At 48.3% G+C, this 19,007-nt stretch overlaps 3 protein-coding genes across 3 annotated transcripts; all 3 read left to right on the top strand.

The window, feature by feature from the left end:
- The first annotated feature begins 3,474 nt into the window (after positions 1–3,474).
- On the top strand, positions 3,475–5,284 carry LOC112896637 (phytolongin Phyl1.1-like). The gene is made up of 2 exons (XM_025964680.1): positions 3,475–3,643; positions 3,815–5,284. Exon 2 carries the CDS (start codon positions 4,048–4,050, stop codon positions 4,894–4,896), a length of 849 nt encoding a protein of 282 aa, XP_025820465.1. The 5' UTR covers positions 3,475–3,643; positions 3,815–4,047; the 3' UTR covers positions 4,897–5,284.
- A 1,641-nt stretch (positions 5,285–6,925) lies between these two features.
- On the top strand, positions 6,926–9,028 carry LOC112896636 (splicing factor U2af small subunit B-like). Its single transcript, XM_025964679.1, has 2 exons — positions 6,926–7,162; positions 7,818–9,028. Exon 2 carries the CDS (start codon positions 7,843–7,845, stop codon positions 8,716–8,718), a length of 876 nt encoding a protein of 291 aa, XP_025820464.1. The 5' UTR covers positions 6,926–7,162; positions 7,818–7,842; the 3' UTR covers positions 8,719–9,028.
- A 5,532-nt stretch (positions 9,029–14,560) lies between these two features.
- Positions 14,561–18,923, top strand: LOC112896936 (putative methylesterase 14, chloroplastic). Its single transcript, XM_025965057.1, has 6 exons — positions 14,561–15,097; positions 15,239–16,251; positions 17,584–17,823; positions 17,916–18,059; positions 18,138–18,272; positions 18,367–18,923. Exons 2-6 carry the CDS (start codon positions 15,952–15,954, stop codon positions 18,697–18,699), a joined length of 1,152 nt encoding a protein of 383 aa, XP_025820842.1. The 5' UTR covers positions 14,561–15,097; positions 15,239–15,951; the 3' UTR covers positions 18,700–18,923.
- Positions 18,924–19,007: the final 84 nt, after the last annotated feature.

Raw genomic sequence — 19,007 nt, 5'->3', positions numbered from 1 at the left:
GCTGATTATAGTAGCAATGAGCATGACATTGCTACACAATTGTTTGTCAAAAAGGATCAAAGAGAAATGTTTTTAACCCTTCCAACTAACAAAATTAGGTTCGATTGGCTTACCAGGCGGTACAATGATAAGTATGGGAGTGTCTAAGTGTTTGATGTATCCTTGAACATTGATGCTTGTACTCTTTTCTTGTTTGTTTTCATGACATTATTTATGTTAGTTTGATGTATTTTAGTTTGGATTCATGTTGTCTACTTGCAGATTTGTGAGAGTGATTGTGACAGTTCTGATGATGATAGTCAGGAGTTTAGGGAAATTGTATTGGGTGGTGTTAAAATTGTTGAACAATACTTTTCATTATACCTTGATAAGAATCCTCCAAGGATAGCAAATACCAGTGGTATAGGATGGTTGCTAGAAACATTGAGGACACCGGGTGAATGTCAAAATGAACTTCGTATGAGTACAGAAATATTCATGGACCTTCATAATTTGTTAGCTTCAAGGTACGGGCTCCAACCATCCATGCATATGAACACTTATGAGGAGCCTTGCAATATTTCTATTCATTTGTGCGGGAAATGAGTCTAATAGAAAAACTCAAAACCGTTTTAATCATTCGGGTGAAACAATTTATAGAAAGTTTGATGAGGTTCTTGAAGCCTCGATGCTTATGGATGAACATTTCATTGTTCCAAAAGATGCCAACTTTCCAACGGTTCATAAGAGAATCCGGGATGATAAACAAGCATACCCTCACTTTAAGGATTGCATTGGTGCTCTTGATGGCACACGTATTAGAGTAGCTCTCCATCCAAATGAGCAAATGAGATATATTGAAAAATCGGGGATTCCAACAACAAATGTTCTTGCTATTTGCGACTTTGACTTGAGATTCACTTATGTATCTGTTGGTCAAGTGGGATCGAAGCATGATACAAGTGTTTTGTATGATGCAGTGCATGTGGACTATGACTTCTTCCCACACCCTCCCAAAGGTATGAAGTGTCATAATTTCATTTCTATAAAAGTGGTTACTATAGTATCTAATTATATCACTGTTTCTAGGTAAATATTATGTTGTTGATGCGGGTTATCCTAATCGCATTGGATACTTGGCACCATACAAGGATGAGAGATATCATTTGCCGGAATGACATAGAGGTATAGAGCCAAATACTCCTAAGGAAAAGTTTAATCGCATTCACGCACGTGTACGTAATTCTATTGAGAGGTCATTTAAAGTATGGAAAATGAAGTGGCACATTTTTTACAAAATGGCGATCTATCCTATAGGGAAGCAAAAAAGATAATTGTAGGAACTATAGTGGTTAATAATTTTATTCGTGAGCACAATAGTGGTGATTTGGATTTTGACCCTGTGGAGCGTGATGATGATTATGAGCCTACAATTCCGGAAAGATACAACAACTATGTGGCGCCATCCGATGGATCAACTTCAATGCCTAATGCACCTACTATGGATAATTTTCGTGATGAGTTAGCGACGGCTATTTGTATGAATTGGAACTAGTCATGTAATAGAAGTGAATTTATCATTTGAAATATTTATGTAATGGTACTTGGATTTTAATTATTATTCATGAACATCGAATTATTGTAATGGTATTTGAATTTTAATTATTATTAATGTGCGTCGGACTATTGTAATGATATTTGAATTTTAATTATTATTCATGTGCATCGGGCTATTGTAATACTACTTGGTTAATCACAACACTGTAATCAAGTAAAGGGTACTAGAGTCATTTTACATCAAAATTTCAATTTTCTAGAGTCATTTTACATCAAAATCTCAATTTTCTGGAGCTAGAGTTTGTCTGTTAGCCAAACACTTGGAGCTGCTCCGAAAATTCTGCAGTGGAGCTGCTCCATAGTGAAGTTGGTGGAGCAGAGCTACAAAAATGGGAGCAGAGCGGTCCCAAACATGCCCATAATAGCAAATTGCAGCATAGACTTTACTCTTTAGGCTATCTCCACCGGTGAACCGTAAAAGGTTCTGTTCTCTAAAATAGCGGGTACTGTAGCACCGGTAAAGCTCCAATGGTATCCTCTATCCCGTGCGCTAAAATGGAGGAGGGCGTCTGGATCCCGCACAGAGGACGGACACGTACTCGCTAAAATTCTGCAGTGGAGCTGCTCCATAGTGAAGTTGGTGGAGCAGAGCTACAAAAATGGGAGCAGAGCGGTCCCAAACATGCCCATAATAGCAAATTGCAGCATAGACTTTACTCTTTAGGCTATCTCCACCGGTGAACCGTAAAAGGTTCTGTTCTCTAAAATAGCGGGTACTGTAGCACCGGTAAAGCTCCAATGGTATCCTCTATCCCGTGCGCTAAAATGGAGGAGGGCGTCTGGATCCCGCACAGAGGACGGACACGTCTGGATCCCGCATCTCCGCCAGCGCCTTCCGCGCGGCCGCGGGAAGAAACTGCCAGGCGGGCGGACGGGCGGCGGGCGCGGCGGTGGGCGGGAGGACAGGCGGCGGCCGGCGGGACGGCGGGCGCGGCGGACAGGCGGGCGGACGGGCGGCGGGCAGGAGGAGGCGCGGCGGGCGGGCGGGAGGGCGGGCGGGCGGCGGGCACGGCGGACGGGCGGCGGGGCAGGGGCGGCGCGGAGGAGGAGGAGGAGGGGTGGGCGGGCGGCGCGGAGGAGGGGGGGCGGGCGGACGGACGCGGCGGGCGGGCGGAGGAGCGGCCGGCGGGGCGGGGCGGCGGGACGGCGCGCGGCAGGGGCGGAGGAGGGGCGCGGAGGAGCAGCGGCGGGCGCGGAGGGCGGAGGGGCGCGGGCGGAGGAGGACCGGCGGGCGGAGGAGGCACGGCGGGGCGGAGGAGCGGCGGGGCGGAGGCGCGGCGGGGCGGAGGAGGAGCGGCGGCGCGGAGGAGCGGCCGGCGGGCGGAGGAGGAGGGGGGCGGAGGAGGAGGGAGCGGGCGGCGCGGAGGAGGAGGAGGAGGGGTGGGCGGGCGGAGGACGAGGAGGGGGCGGGCGGCGCGGAGGAGGAGGAGGAGGGGTGGGCGGGCGGAGGACGAGGAGGGGGCGGGCGGGCGGAGAGGAGGAGGAGGAGGAGGAGGGGCGGAGGCAGAGGAGGGGGGTGCGGCGGTTGGAAAAATAGAAAAAAAAATTGAGATTGTGGGGTACAGAGGATGCAAATAGAGGATATCGTTGGAGTTAGATTTGATATAGGGAATGAAGTTGATATGGAGGATGGAAATAGGGGATAGAATTTGGAAGATATCGTTGGAGATAGTGTTAGGAGATCGTCTTGGACATTCCGATCATCTCTTAACAACGACACATGTAATCCCAAACCGCGTGAGATTTTCATTCTTTATTTTTATTTTATTTTTTTGCTTTTGTCAATCCATTTAATTCCTTCCCTGCTTGCTTGCTTGTCGTCGTCTTCGCATGGTTGCCCGGTCAATCGCGACCGAATGAATCCCCATCTCCTCCCCTCCTCCCCCAACCCAGGCCAAGTCTCCTCTTCAACCATCCCCTTCCTCTCCCCCCCGGTCGTCCACCCCTCCCACCCCTCCCCCTCCAAATCCCCACCCGTGACGCGGCGTCTTCTTCCTCTTGCCCCGTCCACTGCGCCCCGCCGCCGCAGCCGCGCCATTTCGTCCAGGTAATTCCCGTGCCCTCCCTTCTGCCGCGAACGATCGATTCGTCGAGAAAGGAGCCGTCTTTTCTTCATTCCTGATGCGCGATTCTAGTTTGGCAACGTTTGGTGGCGGGGGGAAATGCTGTGCGCGCGCTAATCTTGCGCGGATACTGACTGTGACCTGCCAATTTGCAGTTCTTGATCCGTGATCCTGCCGTCGTCGCTCGCCCGGGGACTCGCCGCCGCCTGCCGCGTGGGGCTTGGACAAGCCGGGCCTGAATCGCCGCCGGGCTCCGGCGCTACCCGCTGTTTTGTTCCGTCCGCCGCGGATTCTGAGGTGGACAGATCCTTGTGGTGGTCACTGGATTGGGGCAGCTAGGAGGAGGTGCTGCCTTTGCTGGTGCCGGCGACAACGGCGGGCGGCGTTGATGAATTCGCGCCGGTCCAGGTCAGTCAAGCTCGTGTCGGCGCGCGCCAACAGGCCCCTCGAGGTGGACATCGCCGAGGAGGAGGAGGATCCCCGGATGAGCTCCTCGGCCGACAACACCGTCTACTGCTGCATCGCCAAGGGCCGCAAGGTCATCTACTGCTACAACAGCAAGGACGGCGACCCGCAGATGGAGGCCACCGCCGCGCTCTGCCTCGAGAACTCGCCGCCGCACCACCGGCATTACATCCACACCTCGGGCCCTAGGAGCTACGCCTACCTGATGGCCGACGGCCACACCTTCTTCGCCATCATCGACCCCAGCGTCGGGAACGCCGGCGCCCTGCAGTTCCTGGAGCGCGTGCGGGACGTGTTCAGGAAGAACGCGAGCAGGAATGGGTTCCATGACTCGCTGGTGCCGGCTGTGCAGAGGCTGGTGGCGTCGCTGGAGAAGATGCCCCATGCCACGTTCGTCCTCGAGGAGTGCGCGGAGAGGGGAGGGTCGAATGAGAGCTCCAGCTGCACGTCGTCGAAGGTGCCTCTGCTGGGGAAAAGTGGGAGCAGGAAGGAGAAGAAGAAGTCCAAGGATAAGTTGGCGTCGGCAGGGGACGGCGAGGATGAGCATCATGGGACTAGGGGAGTGAGGATAGATGTGGCGACAGAGGAGGTCAGCGGCATGTCGCTGGAGCGGAGCTCGAGCCAGTCCAGGCTGCGACGGCAGCAGCCCTCACGGTCCTTGTGGATGCGCCATGTGAAGATCATCATCATTGTCGACGCCGTCATCTGCCTGGTGTTGTTTGCTGCTTGGTTGGCCGTATGCAAGGGCTTCCAATGTGTTTCAGGGCGATGAAACGGAATCCTTGCATCGACTGTGTACAGTTTTTGAGGAACTGAGGTGGCTCTGAATGTGGTGAGGTTTGATGTCTTCCTTATTGGAAAGGTAAATATAAGGCAAGAGAAATGTATGTTGATATAGAGATGATGTGGTCAAAAAAGGCGGTGAACATTGCGGCGGATGCTACAATTACCAAGTAACAGTGTGTTCATGACCAGATCATGAAAATGGAGGCCTGATGTCTTGAACATGTACATATGCTTCATCCCTGTACATGAGAATTCAGTAGGATTTTCTTCTTCTAGATATCGTGTCCCTGCGTGTGTGATATATGATTCCTTTGCTAATAATAGCTGTGCAGATGATGATATGATATATACCTTGCTGACAGTATATGAGTCAATGGAGATGTCTTTTCATTGCCCTTGGAGGCCTTTCTGTTGATTTGTGCTCTCATGGAAACATGCTGAAGAGCTTTTGCGAAGCTGTGTGGTGCTGAACTTCTGAACACCTTATATTCTACCAACAGAATGTTTCGTCGTCAGATGCTGCTGCTCTGGGTTAAGAAGAATTTTGCAGGAATTCTCAGGAATTCGTTATTCTACTTAGCTGTCGAGATTAAACAGCTCTTGCATCAAAATGCATGCTGCCATCACAAGCAGGTAGGTATCTGCGGCATCTGAATCTAATCCCCTCCCCTCCGATCCCAGCAGCATCTGGAGCATCCAATGCGACTGCAGGCAAATGCAGTATCTGCAGGCTCAGTGTTTCCTGAAAATGGACTAGAGCGGCAGTGAAGCTCAGTGAGTGAGAAGAACATTGCCGGATCTTCTGAATTTGGGACCGTTCAGATTAGTACCTGTGAAAGATGAGAAGCCTGAAGGGAGCTGTGCTGATCAAAGTTCTGAACTGAAACCAGAAGTTACTGCTACTCCGGGTGAAGCTTGTGCCCTCTGTCTCGTACCAGCTGCCGTCGCATCCATCTCTTTCTTCTAATTCATTTAATCAATATGGACAAGTTGGACATGATGTTGCTGGGCTCAAGCGTGTGACAAAAACATCATTAGATGCTGATCAGCAGCTGGCAAGAGATGATGATCCAAGATTACAGCCGGCATGCCTCGTGCCAGAACAGAGTTACGTTAGCCACCATGGTCCTGACCTTATTTCAAAAGGTGCTGGCAGTTTCAGGCGCTGTTGGCGAGCAGTGTCGCGTTCGGTTCAGAAATGCCATGCTCATCATCACCACGGATGCGAGGGAACGGGCCGTCCAAGACCTCGGCCATGGCGATGCTGGTCGTGTCGCGCGGCGGCACGGCGTAACGCCCTGTGACTGGACCTCGCGTTGTGGTGTGCCAAAGTCCATGGCCGCCGCCTGCATCTCTGCCGCCTCGTCCCTTCATCTCTTTCCAGTACGGGCACGCTTCAGGATGAACTGGGCGGAGGCGCATGGCGTAGAAGCGGCCCGGCCAACGGAAGCGGCGGGTCCGTGGATCTCCGAGGCAGCCTGAGCACCGAGGCTCACCAGTCTTCACAGAGACCCCTAAATTGGATCGGGGTTATTAATCGCGATCCGACTTTTTGCATAAAGGCCCCTAAAATGGGTATGGTTGCCTCCCCTTCCCGTCCGGCTCCGGCGCCGTCGTCGTCGACAACCGACCCGCCCTCCTCCGGATCTCCCCTTCCCCTTCCCCGCAGGTTCCGTCCTGCCTCGTCCCCTCCTACGACCATTGCCAGCCCCGGTCGACTGTTGGATGCAAGCGAGTCATCCAGCAAGGTCGGAGGTCGATGTGTCTGACCGTCTGCCGGTCGTCCGTCTGCAAGCTCCGGAGTTGCGATCGAATTCCCTGAAGGGCCCCAATGCGAATGGGCTGTGTCGATCCCAGGGCCCATGAGGGAGCGCGAGCGAACCCATGGGCTGCTACGTTTGGACCCATTGTGGGCTCACCAAAAGGTAAAGGGCCGGCACGGGCTGCCCGTCCTCCTGACGTGGCCCAGGTAGGTCTACCTATCGTTTCATTATTTCCTCCTCACGAAAAAATAAAAAATCTCTCGTCGATCCGTTCTGTTCTGCCCTTGAGCCCGAGGAGTCGTCGTCGAGGGCGGCGGCGGCGGCGGAGTCGCGGAAGGGGGGAAGCCGGCGGCGGAGCCGTCGAGGCCTGCAGGGAGGGATCCCGTCCGGTTCACCTGCGCCCCCAACTCCCCCGCCCGTTGAGTCTAGGGCCTCCTGCCCCGCCGCCTCGTCCGCCGACAAACCCTAAGCGGGTTCCCCCAACGAGGAGTTAGTTTCCCCCCTTCTTGGATAGATAGATCTTGTAGTTTCTTGATCTGTGCGTTTCGTGTGTAGGTTTGTTTTTCACAGCCTCTTGTGCGGTTTCACTGGCTCTTGTCTATATCTGTGTGGTTCGCAGCGACAGAGTAGTTCGTTCTTCTGTATCTGTCTGTGTGGTTCACTGGCCCGAGAGTGAAAGCACGCCTTGACAATCTGGTACCGTAGAGATGAAGTAGCTTAACCTCTGTAGTTCAGTAGTTCGCTGTCTCCAAGTAGCATATAGACAAGACAACATTGTTCTTGCTGCACACTTTTTGCAAATACTCTTGCTGGCATTAAATTCTTGATCGATGCCTCTAAGTTATTGCCCGCCTGAAGTATGCTTGCATACTCTGGTTCCCTTTATCTGAGTTCAGTTTTGAATTTGATATTATCAGGCACTTTGAACTGAATCTGCTACAATCAGTTAATTTTCCATGAAAAATGTGTGGGGTTCAGTGATCACATAGTTTTTGTAATTGCTTCTAATTGAAGTTTTCGTCTCTTTTCTCTGGTCAATTCATCATCTTTTCCTGGTTGATGCCTTGGTCCATGAATGTATAGGCACTCTAGTTCTTCTTTTATTGAAGATGGTTCCTGATACCGTTCTTGCTTACGCTTGCAGGTTTAGTGCCAGTCAGAGTTGAATCATGGCGGAGCACTTGGCTTCCATCTTTGGCACTGAGAAGGACAGGGTCAACTGCCCTTTTTACTTCAAGATTGGGGCTTGCCGTCATGGGGATCGCTGCTCCCGTCTGCACAACAGGCCAACCATATCACCGACTCTTGTGCTTGCTAACATGTATCAGCGCCCTGATATGATAACCCCTGGAGTTGATGCTCAAGGCCAACCTATTGATCCTGAGAAGATGCAGGAGCATTTTGAGGACTTCTACGAGGACATCTATGAGGAGTTGGGCAAGTTTGGTGAGATTGAGAACCTGAATGTCTGCGACAACCTTGCTGACCACATGATAGGGAATGTCTATGTCCAGTTCAGGGAGGAAGAACAGGCAGCTGCAGCATACAATGCTCTTCAGGGCCGCTTTTACTCTGGCCGCCCGATAATTGTGGAGTATTCTCCTGTGACTGACTTCCGGGAAGCAACCTGTAGGCAGTTTGAGGAGAACAGCTGCAACCGTGGTGGCTACTGTAATTTCATGCATGTGAAGCAGATTGGCAGGGATCTCAGGAAGAAGCTCTATGGGCATTCCGCTTCCAGGAGATACCATGGGAGAAGCAGAAGCAGAAGCCCCCCTCCTCAAAGGAGGGGCCATCGTGATCGTGATGATTACCGTGGTGGTGGTGGTGGTGGTGGTGGTGGTGGACGGGGTAGAGGCAGCAGGCATGACAGGTATGATGATGGAGGGGGCAGAGGCGGCAGGCACGACAGGTATGATGACGGAGGAAGACGCAGGCATGGTAGCCCACCCCCAAGGCGTGGGAGGAGCCCAGTCAGGGAGAGCAGCGAGGAGCGCAGGGCCAAGATTGAGCAGTGGAACCGTGAACGCGAGGCAAAGCAGTGAGGTCGCTGTGGCAAGTGCCTCGTGGCGAGCACTGTTCGCTGGAGCGGCTGCTTAGCTCGCCTGTTTCCCGCTATATGCGAGGTGGGCCTGTGTTGGTTGATATTCTGCTTGGCTAAGGAACCTTTAAAGTGCAGGATTGCTCAGTTTATTCTGGTTAATCAGACATGTAAGCTTAAAATATTTCTATCTGTATTGCGTCGGATCATTTACTAGCTTGCGGTTGAAGCTATCATTGGTGTGAAATCATTCGTGGTGTTAGTGTGATGCCAGTTGACTTGTCATTGTAATCACCATCTCGTTTTCGGCCTTGTGTTATGTTGTTCGTTGGTTTCTCGCCATCTTTTCTCTTGGTCCAAATGGCGTTTGGCATTTTGGTCTGTGTAGTAACTTGTAGCAGGCGTGTAGTAGCTAGCTATTGTCATGGCTGGAGGCTTCGAGTTGCATTGGGCTTTTGCTGTAGGCATTACAAGTATTGCCATGTCATGGATGGAATCATGGAATCACCCTGGTCATGTGCGTTTATGCACTTGGAAAAGAAAAACTTTGTGGTCTTGTGAACCTGTTTAGCCTGGGTTTCTCTTAAAACAGTCTCACGGGCCAGGGGCGATTGTTGAAAACTCGCTGAGGCATTACAAATATTGAGACTTTTTTCTACTACCTTGGAAGGAAGGGAAATTTGCAGCAAGGATGCATTATGCTAATTTTTTGGATAAATTTAAATCTTTGTACCAAATTGAACTCTCGAGTCTGGCGGGACAGGGAGAAGGTGCGTGCTAGTGTAAGCAATGTTTACACTGGTTTTTCGAGAATGTGTTCCATCAAGAATACAAGCGAGCAACAAAGCCCGACAAGGCAAGGTAAGCTTGGAAGACTGGAAGGCCGAGCATAAATGGATGCTCATTTATGCTAATTTACGAGATGAATCTATTAAACCTAATTAGTTTACGATTTGATAATGTTGTGCTAAGTAAAGATATGTTAATGATGAATTAATTAGGCTTAATATATTCATATCGTGGAGTAGTCTCCATTTGTGCAATTAGTTTTATAGTTAAATCATATTTAGTTTCTTTAATTGACATTCAAACATCCGACGTCATCCGAACACCCCTCTTGACCATAAGCAGTGCTGTGCCCTCGACGCGCCGCTCCCCGTCCCTTGCCCGCCGCCGGGAACAGGCAGCCCCAGCCCCAACTCACGGCCGGCCCCAGCAGGTACACGCCATTGGCAGCCGAGACGCCATTGCCGTCGGGAACAGGCAGCGTCGCCCTCCGCCTTCGCGCTGTGATAAGCGGCTCCGTGCCGGGACGGGACCTCGTCGGCCTCTGCTTCTGGAGGGAGGTGCATCGAGTGTACGTTTATTCGTCGCGATCTAAATATCTGCACAAACCCCCTGACATTTTACAGTTTGCCCCCTAAATTGGATAGACTACTGATCGCGATCCAACTTTTTACGTAAAGCCCCCTGCAACGGGTACTGTTGGGCAAAGCTATCTCGCCGCGGCTGATCGGCTTCCCGTCCGGCTCCGGCGCCATCGTTGCCGGCAACGCACTCGCGCATCTCCTCCGGATCTCCCCCTTTCTGTTCCCCGCAGGTCCCATCCTGCCGTGTCCGCTTTTCCTCTGCCAATACCGCGTTCGTTGCCGGTGTCGGAACTCCGAAGACGGTGGTGGGGTGATCTGCAGCGTGCTCCACCGGCTAAGAATGATGAAGGCTGCATGGTCTTGGTCCCCACTTGGTCACCAGAGACGCAACCGGCGCCGCCCAATCGCTGGTGCAGCCTCCTGATGGCAGCAGTTGAGGTTCAGCCTGGCATTAGGAGGGCTCTGTGATTTGTGCAGGGGAACACTGAAACAAGGTCCACCGTTCCGTTCGAAACGTTGGATTAAATTCTAATTCTGTACTCGTTCTGATGGATTTCACACCTTGTGCGCAAATCATGTTCGTTGCTGCAAGAAGCAACTTTCGGTTTTCAAACGCCTTGCTCCTAGTTCACCTACGCAGACCAAGTCTGAACTTTTGACACTTGTTCAGTTTTGTCAGATAACACCACTGGTTCCATTCAGATAACATGTTGTGGTTAAAGATATTCCAGCTGATTCAGAGCCCTTTCTCGCAGTCCAAATATGCATGTCCGTATCCGTGCCATGGCAAAGATGGCTTCAAGTTTGAGATGTTACTTGCAGTTTGGACCATCAGGGTGTTGTAATGAACGTTTGCATCTGCTCTACGTTTTGAATAAAAAAAAATCCGTTGAACCGTGGGCACGGGGGTTTACCATCCTAAGTCAGTTCTTCTAAATTTTAAATTTGCTCTATGTGTACAAAGATCTAGGTGGGCATAAAAACCTTGTGGTAGCTAAAGCAGAGGGCAAAGGATGCTTAATTCCATCAGAATTCGCTGGTACCATTCCAGCCCATCATGTTCATTGTGTTTTGCATTAAAAGACTTTGTAGAATTTTAGCTTTCGTCGCAGCAGAAATCTATGCGGTCCGATTTGTGTGTTTGCACATCATGTTCGTATCAACCTTTAGCCTATCTCTTTTATTTCTTTATTTGAAATATGCATGGAGTACTTTTGGACCGATTTCTTTGTGCAGAATTGGAAGCCATTTTCTACCGGAAGGATGAGGACAAGTTTCGTTGGTGTTGGAGAGTTCTGAGTGCCTGTCCGAGAACTAAGTTCAGAGTGTGTCTATACCTATACGCTATGTCTTTGCTTCACAGCATTACCAAGCAGCAACCCATGGTTACTTGCAGCCTTGTTCATATAATTCAGATAGTGGAAAACAAAAAGGTCAAGCAGTAGCATGCAAGTTTGGCAGAATTAGAAAAAATAATGAATCACATACATGAGGTACGCAAGAGCAACTATTGCCTCGAGCCCACTAATCCAACTGGTTCCATTAACTAATCGCGGTGTCGGTCATGAATCAACGTCACATGCGACATGTGTACGACTAGATCACATCTCTTAATCTTAAAGATTACCACCTGATCCATCCACATGCTTCGTGCAATTATGTCACTAGTGCTAGCTACAAACAAACGCGAGGTGGTCGAACATCCCTTCACATTTTTTGGATCTACAGTTAGAACATATCATTTGCAGGACCCTGTTTGCCTGATGCAACATGTGCAGAGCATCGTCTCTTTGTCCTCTCATGCTTCCTGACCGGCCGAGATTGAGCGAGAGCTGTTGCTGCAATGCATCTGCATATGCAGCTAGAAAAGGCATGCAGAAAATGACATGGAGTGTGATAGATTTGTCAGTTGTCTGCATCCAGCTTTTCAGCTCGGAGGGGAAAGCTGAAGATTGCCGGTTCGGATCCGGATCACTGTATCCAGATTATGCTTCTTAATGATTAGTTAGACTCATTGTCCGTGAGCAGCATGGCTGTTTCATGAACACACATTCTGTCAGACAAATAGTGGTATAATTCCCTTTGTGTTTATTTTGGGAATGGACAGCCACTGCTAGGCTGGCAGCTAACTACTGAAAGGAGGCTTATATAGCTTGATCAGACCAGCCCTCAAGCAGGAGTTATCCAGATTGAAAGGCAAGCAGATGAAAAACAACATGCATGTACATTTATACCAGCAAATATCCGACAAGGCATTTCAGAAGAGAAAGAAATATGAAAAAAGGGGGGAAATAATAGAGGAGCAGAAGGTGTTGCATTGCATTGACAGGTAAAAGTCACAAATAAAGATGCAAACAGCTAGCACTATCTCGAGCAGTGGCGTCTTGAGAATTCAGAATTCAGGGGAACAACAAATCTGAAGCGGATATTTATTATTGTAAAGGATGCTGCACTAGTTTAGTTTCGTCAGGACAGTAACATGATAGTACTGATAAAATGAGATCACGCCGTGGAAACGCGTTGAAGAGAGATGAGAATGTATGGTCCTAGCTGGTGACAAAGACAACCTGACAAGGGAATTTGCTACGGATCGTGTGTCCCCCTGGCAGGGGGGCAGCCGCCCGGGAATAGTATCCCGTGCTCTGTACACGAGCGAGCTGAGGCTGCTGAACTGCCCCCGGCCCTCATCTTGCCGGTCTCTCTTATCAGCCATCAGCCTAGCTTCCCAAAGACCTATCAAGTTGCAGGCAAAGGGCTTAACAACCTCGACAGTGAAATTATGGCACAGCGTTTACCGTTCAGTTCTGCGCTTGTTCTGCTATCCTGCAAAGAACTGGTGAGAGATGAATGGATGATCGATGCTGGACAAGACGCTGCGAACACGTACACGCGAATAAAAGCGCCGAAACCAGTTCAGTTGGTTCAGGAACAGTCGATCTCGATCACAAGAGGCCAGATCACTTCAGAGTAGATGGCGATAATGAGGGACGGATCATTGGACTGAATAATCCGTCAATGCTTGCCAACGCGCGTACTCTTGCAGGTTGTTAGCGGTTGAAGCGTTTGGTGGTGTGCTCCATTCCATCTCTTCAAGCCCATACAGTTCTTGCACGTATCGTCCTGTGGTGCCATCACCAGCGTCTCTATCAACTAAGACAGGCATCATATGTACCTGTCGCTGTCAAATGCTTGGGGATGGAGTTGTTAACAATACACAAGGAAAAAAAAATGGTTGCACTTGCAACATACAATGCGTTCTCATGATAGTATAGACTAGCTAGCTAGAGCCTGCCTGGCGATCATATTGTTTTTGTTGATTCGTGCTTAATAGGCTGCTAGCATCTCTTCACGTCGTGTCGCTTTCTCATTAGCCACTAATCCACTTCTACAACGTACGAAATAATATTGGAAGGATTTAGGGAGCTAGCTAGCGATAATCAAACTCTAGAGTTGACCTAGCACACCTCATCGCATCCCAAGATCTCAAAAAGGGCAGGAAAGATGAAAACAGCATGTGAAAAAGAAAATTAATAATAGTATGGAACCTGATGGCTATCAAGGTCAACGATGCAACATGCAGCTCCGAGTAAAATATTTTATTTGTAAAAGCGCGTTATTACAATCATATAGAAAAAGTATTTACGTGTACCGGCAACTACTATAAAACCAATGTCATATTAACAGATATATGACAAAAAACAAAATCTACAGATACGACCTTTACATGCTAACTACATACGTACAGATGCTGACAAATTATTTGTTAAAACTTATAAAATTCGGTAATGCTACGGATAGATGACCGATGTCTGTCCATCGATCGGACGCTCGACACATGTTACAAGAGACAAGCACCAATATTATAATAATTATTTTTTTACGTTTCGTAGTGGATGTTGCACGAAACATCATATCAATGTTGCGGTGGGAATTTCCATCCTCAAATCGGATGTCGGAATAATTTGTATACATATTTTTCTGATATTGCAACTGTTATTTATCAAAGAAAAAGTTCGGATCGGACGTACCAGCGCTAGTAGTACCATATAAAATTATATTATTTTTAGACTAGAAATTTCACATATAATCCGGATATAAAGGGGGTCGTCATTGCATGAGCAAAGTACCTTCAGTCCTCCCACACCTGCATTACACATCAGTTTGGTTCCGCAGGGCAAAATTTTAGTATAAAACTTTAGTCTCGTCATATTAAAGAGAATCTTACCATTTAAAACTATTAAATAAAATCTGTTTATAAAACTGTTTGCACAGATGGGTGCTAATTCACGAGACGAATTTAATATGTCTAATTAACCTATAATTTGCAACCATATGCTAATTATAAATTAATATATATTCAGATTCAACATTTGATTTGAGCACGTCACTTCACCTACAGCACCACAGTACTGTTCCAGCTCTATTTCAATGGATGGATTTATTGGGGGCAGTTGTTGAACGGAGCGATCGACGCAATAAATAATTGCAAAAGGACGACAAGCGTAACTTCAACAGCCCTTCCTCGTCCGTTCTGCTCATCAGGTGGCACAATTTTCAGCAAATTCTGGAGCTCAAAAGCCAGACACACACCTACTAACTTTTGCATTTCCTCATCAGCTAACAAAATCGTATTGCATGAACGAATCCTGCACTGCATATTTGCAGTTGCATGCTGACAATAAAATTGAGGAAGGCAGGGCCTGGGATCTGAAAAGGCAGACCAGGATATCCCCAGAAATCAATGAAAAACCCGGAGGAAAAAGTCAGTAGAAGAATATAGTAGTGTTTCAGAAGGAAAAAGGAGCTGCCACTTTCATCTTTATCTGAAGGCGATGGAGAGGACAAGGACAGCGTGGTGGTCAAAAGCTAGACCAAACAAGAGACAATCAGTGAACTTGTGTGGAAAATAAAAATTAGAAGAACATAAAAGAAGCCTATTCTTTTTTGTTTTCTCTACAGAAGAGAACAAGGATGGAGGGTTGTACAGCTAGTCGTGACGGTACACGCTAGCAGGTAGCAAGACTCAAGCAAGAGACACAATTCCCCAGAAACCGCACAAAAGCTTCCTGCAATCCTGCTGCTTTGGCGTTGAACTTCGTGATTAATTGCATCAGCTGCCAAATATTTCTCTTTATTGTTTTTTTTTTGGTTCAGAAGGACTGAAGGAGGGCAGAGGCGAAATAAATTCCTCCGGCGAGATTCGTGTGGAGATGAGTTAGGTGCCAGGACCACTCATAAATTCTGCCTGTTCTTTCAGATCTGCTCCGTGCTGTGCTTTTGCTTTGCAGCGAGAAGAAATTCCTCTACCCCCCAGCAGTTAGTTGTTCAGGACAGGGCGCTCCCTCTCGGCTTCTTCCAGTTCCAGGCTTGGGGCTCTTCGGTTCCAATCCCATGCGTCGTCGCCGGAGTCCAATCTCGCCGCTGCTCAGAGTTTCTTGATTTGGTCTGTTCGGAATTTCCATTTCTCCCGGAGAAAATTTGTTCCTACCAAAAGTTGATCCTTTTCCCCCTCGGGATTTTTTGTTGGTTTCGCCTTGCGAGTCCATACAGTGAAGGGAGAGCTTGTTCTTGAATCCCCTAGGCGGTAGCAGCGTTGGAAGCAGAAACCAGTTGCTGCTTAAAAATCCTCCCTTTTCTCTTGGTTTCTTAGCAGCGCAATCACGACCTCCGTCCTTGCTTGAATCTCGCGACAGCTCGCAGCTTCCCATACTCGTTTCCCCTCTCGATTTCGTCGTGATTTCAGGTCGGCTCTTGCTCGCCTTCGCCGATTTGTTTGCTCCCGAGAGCCAGCCTATAAGAATCCCCACTCCACCTTTCCCTCTTCCACTCCACGAGCTGCTGCTTTCTCGTGGTGGTTTCTTCTCCCAATGGGCAACGCGTTCGCGTGCATGCCGCGCAAGGAGCACCGGGGCGCGGCCGCGGTGTCGCGCAGCAAGCGGATGGGGAGCGCGCGGTCGGCGCGCGGCGGGCCCAAGCTGACGCCGGCGGAGGAGGAGCTCCTGCACCGCCAGGCGCTGGCCATGGCCATCCACCAGCACCTCGACTCCGGCGGCTCCATGTCGCGCCGCATCGACGCCGGGGCCTCCCTGTCCCGCCGCATGGCCCCCGGCTCCACCAGCTCTCGCCGCCGCGGCGACCTGCCGGACTCCGTCACGAATGCCAAGCCCGTAAGGCCCTACCTACCCCTTTCTTTCTGTCCCAATTTTCACATGCTTGCTTCTTGACTTCAACCTTGCGTTGTGTTCTTCTTGCATAATACAATCTTAGAATCATTCAGGTTTTGTTGTTAATTCTACCTTAGAATTGTACATTTTGGTGTTCCTGTTCCCATGAACTCTTGTGTCTGATCAAGGTTGCGAAACTTCAGTAATTCCTAGTATGTGGCCATTTGCAGTATGTACTTAGATGTAGTGCCTTAATTGTTTACCAGTAATAATTCTGGATAATTCCTAGAGATTGTTATGGTAGCATCTTGTCATTAGGATTTCTTGATTGAGGTGTTTGGTTGGTACCATTCTGTTCTTAAAATCAGTACATTACCATTACTGTCGCTAGCTAAGGTTTGTTGCTTGGTCATTGCCTTTTGGACTTGACTCCAACATTGGCTTGGTTGCATTGATTTGTATGTAACTGCTCCAGGTTGAGCTATTGACTTATAATGTGGCTGTCGGTAGTTGAATGGTAACAAGTTGGCATACCAGGTTCAGGAAGATGGTACAAGTAGCTTCATTGTATGGATATGTGCCATACTGAATAAGAAGTTATGCTTCCGTGCTTGCTTGGTGCTGTGCTAACTGCCGTTCAATTATATATTTCAAAACTAAACATAAAACAGGGCTTGAGTCTTCTGATGCATTGTATAGAGCTTATTCTGCTATGACCTGGAACTTTGGTCTCCTTTCAATAAAATGGTGATTTACTTGTTTTTTCCTAATGGTTTCCAGCAACCAAAATGGTGCTGCATTTCCTTTTAATTCAGTTTTCCTGATACACAGCACATGCCTTTTCTTATACTCTGCATGCTTTCCACCTAAAGCATAACAGAAGAAAATATTCAAATGTCCATGCACTTGCTAAGTCTCTAAACATTTTGAATTATTTAGTAGCCTATGGATCATTGTCTATGCCACTAAATGTCGAAAAGGTATCTTTGTATGCAACTGTTGTTTCATACGTAGGTACAAGATGTGGATGTGTATTCTTGGAGGAAACTTATATGTCATTAGGACTACAAGACAATGCTACCTCCTCAGCAGCGACCTAACTAGTTTGACAGCATGGTTCCATACCCATAGTTTTGTCTCATTTATAACTTGTTTTCTAGTTATAGTTTTTGTTGCCCCAGCCTGCAAATAGCTAATCATACTTGATACTTTTATCTATTTGTCTTTAGCCTTGTCAACATTTCAAGTAAGGAAAATGTCTAATATTGTCATACAAACATTGTCTTGTGGTTCGTAGAAAAATGTTTTTATGGTACTGCTGGTATATGCTTTCAGGCCCAAATTGTTCTGGAGAATTTAGAAACAAAGAAAATTGTCCTTGTTCATGGAGAAGGATTTGGTGCTTGGTGTTGGTACAAGACCATCTCGCACTTGGAGGAAGCTGGTCTTGAGCCTGTTGCCTTAGACCTCACAGGTTCTGGCATAGATCATACCGATACAAACAGCATAGCTACACTAGCAGATTACTCCAAGCCATTAATTGATTACCTCGATAAACTTCCTGAGGATGAGAAGGTGACTATAACATCTGCTGTTCTGTGTATATTATGTTGGGGAAAAATAAATCCAGCTTTCTGAGCACTTTGTTGGTAACGGTGATAATACAGGTTATTTTGGTCGGCCACAGTTGTGGAGGTGCAAGTGTTTCATATGCGTTAGAACACTGTCCCAAAAAGATCTCAAAGGCAGTGTTTCTTACTGCTACGATGGTGAAGGATGGGCAGCGGCCCTTCGATGTGTTCTCAGAGGAAGTATGCAATCTCTCTTTATATGTTACCACTTCCATGTGCATATTCAATGAGAACTTACCTTGACCTGCATTTTTACAGCTCCGGTCAGCAGATGTTTTCTTGCAAGAATCGCAGTTTTTGGTTTATGGGAATGGAAAGGACAAGCCTCCTACTGGGCTGATGTTTGATAAACAGCAGATCAAGGGGCTCTACTTCAACCAAACTCCTTCCAAGGTACACTGTGTTTCAGTTGAAAGGTGTACTATATTCACCACCGTCATGCCAGCTCTTATTTTTGCTAACAAGCTTGCACACACTTAAAATGCAGGATATGGCGCTAGCTGCGGTGTCCATGAGACCCATCCCTCTCGCCCCAATCATGGAGAAGCTCTCCCTCACCCCTGAAAAATATGGCACCGTGTGCCGCTACTTCATCCAGACGCTTGACGACCATATGCTCTCACCTGACGCCCAGGAGAAGTTGGTTCGGGAGAACCCGCCGGATGGCATCTTCAAGATAAAGGGCGGCGACCACTGCCCCTTCTTCTCTAAGCCGCAGTCCCTCAACAAGATCTTGCTGGAGATTGCACAGATCCAAGCCCCAGCCGCGCTGCTCCCGGGCAAAGCAAGTTCGGAGGAGCCCGTGGCGGAGGAATCATGACTGCATGTATGTAGTGTACATGGAAAATGAGTAGCACATAGGTTGCAAAAGTGAGGTGCGGGGGTTAATTGAAATCAGTTTGTCGGATAAGAATGTAGGGAGATAAAAGTGTTGTTTTCTTCTGTGATCAAGTATAGAGGATGTGAGATTGTCAGATAGTTTTCTTTTACCTTGTGAATCAAATATGAAGCCAAAACAACATATCTTACTGTTTTCCTGAGCAATGATGAGTAGGTAAAGTCCTGTGGAGGCGTTTAGTTTCACAGAATATATTTGTGCAAAGCATCCTGAGCTCTGGGTTCACAACC

This window comes from Panicum hallii, chromosome 6 (genome assembly GCF_002211085.1).
Source record: "Panicum hallii strain FIL2 chromosome 6, PHallii_v3.1, whole genome shotgun sequence".
Lineage (NCBI taxonomy): Eukaryota > Viridiplantae > Streptophyta > Magnoliopsida > Poales > Poaceae > Panicum > Panicum hallii.
Note: the sequence above shows the minus strand (reverse complement) of the source record. Positions and strands in the feature narration are given on the sequence as shown.